At 44.2% G+C, this 9,163-nt stretch overlaps 1 protein-coding gene across 4 annotated transcripts in view; it reads right to left on the bottom strand.

The window, feature by feature from the left end:
* Positions 1 to 2,389: 2,389 nt before the first annotated feature.
* LOC306932844 (myelin protein zero-like protein 2) overlaps positions 2,390 to 9,163 on the bottom strand; it is a 59,171-nt gene continuing 52,397 nt past the window's right edge. The window contains exons 5-6 of one of the 4 annotated variants that reach the window (XR_013791168.1): positions 5,683 to 6,207; positions 2,390 to 5,628 (exon numbers count right to left, since the gene is read on the bottom strand). Coding sequence is in view for 3 of the 4 variants with exons in the window: in XM_079514794.1 (XP_079370920.1) it covers positions 6,048 to 6,207 (160 nt within the window). In the remaining variant the exon portion in view is untranslated. Of the gene's footprint in view, positions 6,208 to 9,163 lie in introns of all 4 variants that reach the window. The other 3 variants (XM_079514794.1, XM_079514795.1, XM_079514793.1) reach the window with 3 other exon arrangements.

The raw sequence follows: 9,163 nt of genomic DNA, 5'->3' as shown, positions 1-9,163 counted from the left end.
CCAACAGTAACTGAATATATACATCTTTTTTTTTAAATGGTATCTTTTGCTGAGTTTTTATCAAATGGTAAATGGTAAATGGTGCATTTATATAGCGCCTTTATCCAAGGCGCTTTACATAGATTGTGCATTACATTCACCCATTCATACACCGATGGCAGCGGAAACCATGCAAGGCACCAACCAGCACATTGGGAGCAATTAGGGGTTCAGTGTCTTGCTCAAGGACACTTCGACACTAACTCTGGGGGAGCCCGGGTTCGAACTGGCGACCTTGCGGTTTCCATCCGGAGACTCTACCTCTGAGCCACCGCCGCCCCGGTATAGGCCTATTTACTCTGACCTTTTTGAATCCTGCACCTGGCAAATAACCCAAAGTATGAAAAGAATGAACTGTGTTAACACTGTTCCTCAATACCTGCATATCTGACTAAATACCTCCAAAAAGTGAGCAACGCCCACAGCCACAGAACTAGAGGGAGGGAGACCGCCGATCTGGTACGGCCCATGCATGGGTAAACACACATTCTCCTTCTACAGCACTGACACCTAAGTGTGGAATGCCATGACTCCTTCCCTTTTAAAGGCTGAAAAGAATGCTTCCTCTCAATCAGGCCCTGAACACACACCTTTTAGCAGGTCAAAGGGAATGGAAGTGATCTGTTCTCCCCTTTTCTACTCTGTACATACAGTGATTTATATTTAAAGATGGAGTGCTGGGATTTTTGTATTTTTTTTTCTCCAGTTTTTCCATGTGTTCATGAGGTGACAGTACTTCATTAGAGCCCTTGGTGTGGTTGTTATCAGTGCAAGGCTGAAACCTTGACAGTCAAACGTGCCAATGGAAAAGAACAGTGATATAGTGAGATCTGTTTTTGTATGTTTTTAATCCAAAATGAGTTAATAGCACAGACAATCTTCACATATAGTGCATGTCTGAAATAAGTGTCAGAGCTGAAATCAACATGCAAATATGAAATAAATGCTTAAACATATGTAGCTAGGTGTAATGTTAGAGACCACAGATGTGAACCTTTCAAGCCTGTTATATCTCCAAAACTGGTGGGTCAAACTGAACAACCAATATGTCAATTTGACGCTATGATTCCCTGCTTTCACATGACATGAAAAAACATGACATGAAAAAATGACTTAGCCTCGGTCAGAAGCGGTCACATATCATCCCCATACTTAATGAACTGGTGGGCGTGTCCACAAATACTGTACACTATTTGTGAAACAATTCTTCCTCCTTATATCATAATAATACCTGATGATCATGTTTTAGGGTGAAAAAAATCACAGCACTCCATCTTTAAGCAATATTACACGAGAGTGTGTGGTTTACTGTCATTAAAGGAGAATTCCATGCTAGAAGGCTTTCTTACCTTTCTTTCTTTGTAGTCGTTACGTCCCCACCAAAGAGCTGGTCCAGGTGTTTTTTTGTGCAAAAACTCCTTATTGTTATTGGCTATTTCCCCTACCATAAGCCCTCAATGAATTGCATTGAATTGAATGGTAATTGAATGGGGCTATGGGGTGTTGTGCTAATTTGCTTATTTCCATCGAAATAAGTAGTAAAGTGTGCCGCTTGGGATATTATTTACATTATGAAGAGAGGATATATACAAAAAAAATATAATTTTGAGCGATGGAAATAAGCGAATTAGCACAACACCCCATAGCCCCATTCAATTCAATGCAATTCATTTAGGCCTTATGGTAGGGGAAATAGCCAATAAGGAGCTTTTGCACAAAATAACACCTGGACCTCTTTGGTGGGGACGTAACGACTACAAATAAAGGTAAGAAAGCCTTTTAGTATGGAATTCTCCTTTAATGGCACGCATGCCATCTTGGTCGGGTCACCTATTGGCCGAGCAAAGTGTTGCCTAGCGACAGTGTAGACAATGGATATTATAACATTACACTCAGGGACATGCAGAGAGTGTTAGAGAGGCAGGTGCTGACGTAAGAGGGCACTTTTAGACAAAAAATAGCGAAAATAGCAGATCTACAAGCTCACAACACGTCGTGCTGCGACACGTTGAGAGCTTGTAGATCAGCTACTTTCGGTGCGCATCCCAGCACTCTTTAGCTAGTGGAGATGCGGTGTAACGACCTGGATTTCTAAACACATTTGTTCAACACAAAATGCTGCGTTCAAGTTCAGGAAAAAAGGAATTCTCCTGAATTCTGCCTTCTGGCATATGGCATGGAAAGCAGTGGCATTTGCATTTCTTTCACCATAGGAAATGCTGCATTCGTGGTCTGGAGAGGGCAGTTGTTTTACAGACGGGTAAAAGGGCAGGGGCTGAAGGCCCCTTTGATGTCTATGTGTGTACTTCCCTGATTACACTGACACAGAGACAAGACAAGACGGCTTGCATCTCATTTAAAAGTGATTTTATTATAAAATCTTCTTATAAAACTTCTATATCAAACAACACTTTGTCCTTTGAAAAGACAGGATTTAAAATACTTCTCGCATAATAAAGACAAAAAAACAAAAACAAACAAACAAACAAAAAGACAGTCATACCAAAAATAACATCGCTCAGTTTTAGAGAACGACGAACAACGAAACATTACGCTTTCTGCGGAGAGGAGAAGGAACACGGGAACAACAACAACAAAAACAACAACAGGGACATTCATTGGTTAGTAGGTCAGGACGTTTCTGAGTCTCAGGGACATTGATTGGTTCCCATACTGTGGTGCGTGCACCCCTTGTGGTGCGCGGGCGCCTTCTATAGGGGGGTGCACGGCCATGAAAAGGCTAATGGTGGTGCTGTGGTTTCATTTGAAATATATTAACATATCATGCCAATATATGGCAAGTATATGCAGAATATAGCCTATGCTGCATATATATGCCATATTCAGGTTCATATATGTGCATATATGTGGATAAATAGGAAATATATGTATCTATATAGCTTAGGCCATTTATACAGTATATGCACACATATTTATTTCCATGTTTGTGTGTGTGTTGGTGGGGGGTGCATCAGCTAGGTCAAGAGGTTTTGATGAATTGAAAATGGTGGGCCTTATTGTAAACAAGTGTAATGCTTTATGGTGTCGTCCACTCACAGTTAACAGTTTTTTGTATCGAGTTGTACTTGAAATGTACTGTACTTCTGCAAACTGTTAATAAATCAATCAATCAATAAATCAACAGGGGGTGCATGGCCAAAAATGTTTGGGAACCGCTGGCTTAGTAGGTCGGGACCTTTCGGAGTCCCAGAGACATCGTAGCCAATCAATGGGTTTTCAGATCTGTAATCTAATCTTTTTTCTCTCCGTCTCTCCCCCCCACCTCACACACACAGCTGCGTGCTTCTGGGCTGCACCCGCTTCGACTGTTATCAATGGACAAGACCGCAGTTATCAGTTCGGATCAGTACGATTGTTTTCGACGAGTATGGGCATGCCTGGCGACAAAAACAAAAAAAACCCGACAGGATTAAGGTTGGCGAACATGCGTTAATATTAGGACCGAGGACCGCGCTGCGACATGCTTGCGGTTAAGTTTAGGGGAGGGTATGAGGAGGCTTGTCATTTTTTTAGTAGGCAGTAGACTAAAACGACAGGATTAAGGTTGGCGAACATGCGTTAATATTAGGACCGCGCTGCGACATGCTTGCGGTTAAGTTTAGGGGAGGGTATGAGGAGGCTTGTCATGTCCAGTAGACCTGAGTAGACCGATAAGATCGGTTAATGTGTCATCAACGCCAATCGCAGCCAGTAGGCTCCAGACGAGCCGACCGGCTAGATAAGATCGGCTTAATAAGTAACCTACTGGGAATTATCGGTTGATTTTCGGTCGAAACGGCTGTTCTGGGGCTGTTCCTCCTCGCTCTAATCGACGCGCTTGTCCTTCGTCCCGACTAGCTACAGATAAGGCGGAAGTGTTGCGATAATGTGCTCCTCGTCCTGGAGTTAACTTCACTCCCAGAGCAGTGTCGTCTTGTAAACTCGCAGAGTTACAGTTTAATAATAAAAAACAAGGATTTGACTGTGCTGACCGGGGCGGTTCTTGTTCCAAGGCCAAATGCACGATAGCTGTTCTAGGAAGGAAACGTTCTTTTTTCCAAAGATTTTTTTGCATTGTGTCTGTATGAGTGAAACTGTCACACATTGAAGCTACAACTGTAGCTGCAATGATGTTTTTTTTTTCTCTCAATTTCCACCACCGCCCCTTCCGACACACTACGTCACTACGGACGCACGCTTCATGACGCCCACGACGACTGTGTGCGCAACAGATTTTTACAAAGCGACAAATATGCTTTTTGCTTTGCACATGCCTTGTATGAACGCAGCATCAGATCCACGGGCCGAGGCAGCAGACACTCTTCTGGAGCGTGAAGTGACTGACGCTGTGGGGTTTCCCCGTCGGGGCCCAGAGTCACGCCTGCATGTTTTGTTTTTAACGAGCAGAGAGAGAGAGAGAGAGAGGGAGAGGCCTCTGGCTTCACACGGCCCTTCAGCGTCACTCGGGTGACAAGCAGAGTTTTCTGCTTCCTTCTCATGACCGCGTTGAAGCGGTGCGGAGCGGGACTGTCCTGCTAGTCTAGTCTGGTCTGCTGTGCACGTCACATGATCTCAGGGCCGGTCCTGAGCAATCTGACGCCCCCAAGCAGGATTTTTCGCGGTGGGGAGGCACTGGGGGGACACTGGGGAGGCACTGTGGAGGCAATGGGGGGACACTGGGCACTGGGGAGACACTGGGGAGGCACTGCCCTGGGCAGACATTGGGGAGATACTGGGGGGACACTGGGCAGACAGAGTTGGGACAGAGTAACTGTTTTTTTCTGCGCCCCCTTCGCAATCTGGCGGAGTCAGGTTTTCTCTCTTCCACCTCCCGCTCAAACGCAGGGACAAACTTACTTTTAATTTGTAATTCACGGTTATAAACGGAACCACCACTGAAGGGGGAAAAACTTATAATAATAATAATAATTTTTAAAAAGCTACAAACTCAGTGTGAGCTGGTAGATCTTCTATTTTAGAAACATTTTGAGAAGTATAACTTCTATCGGTAACACCTCCTGAGCGAAGGAGGCCCAAAGTAGGTCCTGAGAACAACCCTACGTCTTAAAACGAGTCGCAGCGGCGCGGTGCGTTCCTCTTCAGTTCCTCTCTGCTGTTTTAACACTGTTACAATTCTCTTCATCCTACTTGTTCTGCCACTGCAGCAGGAACCATCTGTGTGCGTTCCGAAATTCCCAATTCTTGTCATTCGTTCATTCGGTGCACTCGGTGCGTTGTCGTTCGAAAATCTAGTGCGCTGCGTGCGCCCCGGGTGGTGCCGAGCGCCCGCACTGGTTAAAACACGACCAGTTTTAACCGGTCGTTCGTAAACAAGCGCTCTGTGACGCGACAAGTTGCCCAGCACGCTCCAAAAAACGGAGCACATTCCCCGGCGGCGTGCATAAATCCAAACGCACCCTGTGTGTCTCTCCAAACGCACTCTTTAGAGTCTTTAGACTACGTCTCCACCTCCCTCATGGTCTTTAGACTAAGTCTCCACCTCCCTCATGGTCTTTAGACTACGTCTCCACCTCATTGTCTTTAGACTACGTCTCCACCTCCCTCATGGTCTTTAGACTACGTCTCCACCTCATTGTCTTTAGACTACGTCTCCACCTCATTGTCTTTAGACTACGTCTCCACCTCCCTCATGGTCTTTAGACTACGTCTCCACCTCCCTCATGGTCTTTAGACTACGTCTCCACCTCCATCATGGTCTTTAGACTATGTCTCCACCTCCCTCATGGTCTTTAGACTATGTCTCCACCTCCCTCATGGTCTTTAGACTATGTCTCCACCTCCCTCATGGTCTTTAGACTATGTCTCCACCTCCATCATGGTCTTTAGACTACGTCTCCACCTCCCTCATGGTCTTTAGACTACGCCTCCACCTCCCTCATGGTCTTTAGACTATGTCTCCAGTCTCCACCTCCCTCACGGTCTTTAGACTACGTCTCCACCTCCCTCATGGTCTTTAGACTACGTCTCCAAGCGCACCGCGTCGGTCCTCAGTCCGAGTCTCCGCCTGCTTCGTCGTCCGAGCCGTCCGAGCCGTCCTCCTCCTCGGAGCTGGGGTCTCCGGTGCTCGGGTCCGAAATCATTCCGTCCGAACTGTCAATCTCTACGGATGTCTGGGACATGTACAGATGCATGGCCAGGGCAGGGTCACTGGGACGGACATGGGGGGGAGGGGGGGGGGGGGGTTAAAAAGTTAATGGGAGTAAATAATAATAAGCAGTTAATGGGAACATCGTTTTCATCGGTTAGAATAACTGGTAAGATTTTCAAAAAAGCAAAAAAAACAAAACAAAAAAAGGCGATCCACAAGCTTGCAATGCAACACGTCGTGAGCTTGGTCATGTAAAAACAAACAGGCCTTAGCTTATCAGAGACGGTATAGCAGGAGTCTTGATTCACACCAGAGATGAGCGGGAACTGGATCTTAAAAGAGAAGCCCATCTTTAAGATCGCAATCTGTGATTACAAATCTGCCTCTGAGCAGATTGTGTATGTGGGGTGGGGGTAATTGTTCCCTCTGCTCGTTAAATTTTGCCCTTGTTTTGATTGATGTCTGACCAACTCCGGTAAACCGAGAAGACAAAGTCGAGTTGCAAGAGTTTTATTTCAGAGATTGTGCGTTGTGTGATCTGGAGGTGCTCGCGGCGATCTCAGCCTCATCTGCGTCTCTAGACCTATAACCGGCCTGAAGCACCCTGGAGCAGCGACGGGACAGATCTGAAAACCCAGCAGAGGAAGCCACAAGACGTCCCACGATACCCAGGGAGAGAAAAGACGTACACAATCATCAGCCCAGCTAGAACACCGTTTAAAAAAAACAGACACACGGTACAATGTGACCCATTGAAATGAGTTGAACCCAGTATGATGATAGATAGACCCAAATGTCTGGTGACAAAGGGGCACAGATCTCATTGCAACTTGGGGGGGTGGGGGGGGGGGATTTGGAGGGGGGGGTGGGGGCAAACAAAGGACTTTTCTCAAGGAGTATGAAACAAAACATGGATAAACAGAATCTCCATGAACTTAATTTAGACCCGAGGGCCCATTCTAAAAACGCCTTCTGAATCCTCACGTTAGTTTTCTGGAGAAAAAAAAAAAAAAGATGATGTTGCTATTAGGGCATTAAATCCACTAGTCGACCTTGTTGGTACTAGTTGACTAGTTGATAAGAAGAAGAAAAAAACGTTTTTTTTTTTTTTCCCCTGATTTTGTAGGCCTCAAGATCAGTTAGATTATAGTTAAAGTCACCAATGTACACAGTTTTTAAATGTACAAATATTTATTATTTACATAATAGGTAAAACCTAGCCTAGTAAACTAGGCAACTAGTCAACTAGTAAAAATGACTAGAAGTGAATGCCCTAGTTGCTATACTGGATAACAAAGCAACAGCTAATGCTACCAAAAAGATTGGATTGAAAGGCATAACAACGAATAGGTCTGAGTGGGTTGGTTACGTTTTACGGTTATGTGCGAATGACTACAAAAGTGGAGTCACCTCTATTGAATATGTATATTTTGAACTACAAAAGGTAGGCTATTCTAAAAAGAAAAACGTGGGCAGACAGGTTAATGCTTTTCTGAAGTTGTGTGTGTGTGTGTGTGTGTGTGTGTGTGTGGGGGGGGGGGGGTCACATGCCCGGATCTGTGCCCCTGCTTTGATGGTTTGCATAAAAAAAATAAAAAATGTCAGTGTCAAATCAGTGTGCTCGTCATCTTATTAATATGATTATTAAGGCAGCAAGTCTTTGAATATTTCTCCGGGAAATCACATTATAAAAGTCAGACAAAAAAAAAAAAAAAAACATAAAACACCATCCTCTCCTCAAAAACAAAAACAACACGAAAGCAAAACCAAACAGAAATATACAGTGACATACAGTAGCCTCATGGAGATCAGTAATACTATGTACAGCAGAAATGATTGGACCAATGGTACCGAGAGTATGTACAGTACAGTACAGTACAGTACAGTACAGTACAGTACAGTACAGTACGCAACCATGGACAACACTGGACGATGGGTACAGTAAGTGCTCAGAGTTTCACACAGTGTACAGTAAATTATACACTGTAAGCATTATGTTATACTTTAGCTATTGAAAAACAGCAGATCTACACAAGCTCGTAGCGCGGCGCTTGCATAGATCTGCTATTTTTGAAATGTCTTGAAAGCGTGGCGCAAATCTTTGAATATATATTCTTTCAGAGCGAATGTTTTTAACTCAAATCTTTGCTTCCTTGGGGGGGTGGGGGGTCCCTGGAACAACATTATGTTCAGATGGGGGTCCGTGGCCAACTACAGATATTTCTGGGGTTTGCTTGACGTGAAAAAGGTTTGAGCACCACTGACATAGAAACATAGGGTTTTCATAAAACGTTTAGGATTTAGAAGACATTTGTTTTTAGAATCGGCCTCAGTCCTATAATGGGTTAATATAATTTTACTCTGAAAAGGTAGAGCCACAGATATGGATCAACTTTTGATATTTACAATAGTAACGCGTGCGTGCGTGCTTTATCGGCATATGGAAAATGTCTTCCATTTAAAATGCCTCTCTACTGTAACGTGGTAAATTGGTGATACAAGTTTCCCTGTATGTATTTACAGGGATTTTAGATGGAGGAGTTAAATGGTGGCAGGTTAAATTGAACGTATATCGATAATATTGTGATATTTGTTCATAGCCGAGTTTAGCAGGCTGCACTTCCTCCACTAATGACATCACAGAACCGCTGACCAGTATGTTGGGGGGCGGGGCAGACTTAGCTGTTCCGCGATTTTGTTTCCTCCAACATTTATAAAACAACATTCATATGTTTATGAGAATGCCAAAATAGAAATGCATACGTAAGTAATGCTGCTGCTGTTGTTTTTTTCCCCCACCCATATTATTTTGAAAAGTGCAGCGTTTAAAAAGATCTGTTGGCTCTGCCTTTAACGTAAAATTTGTTGGAGAAAAAAATATATTGTTTTGCCTCCATTTCAGCGGTATTGAAAGTGGTGGTCCTATAGGATCAACAGGGGTTCATGAGGGGGTTTCCTACCAAATGGACCCTTATGGGTCTGTAACTCTGAGAGTGTAACATGGAACCAAATGGA

Source organism: Electrona antarctica (genome assembly GCF_951216825.1).
Source record: "Electrona antarctica genome assembly, chromosome: 11".
NCBI classification, from domain to species: domain Eukaryota; kingdom Metazoa; phylum Chordata; class Actinopteri; order Myctophiformes; family Myctophidae; genus Electrona; species Electrona antarctica.
This window is presented reverse-complemented; position numbering and strand designations above follow the sequence as displayed.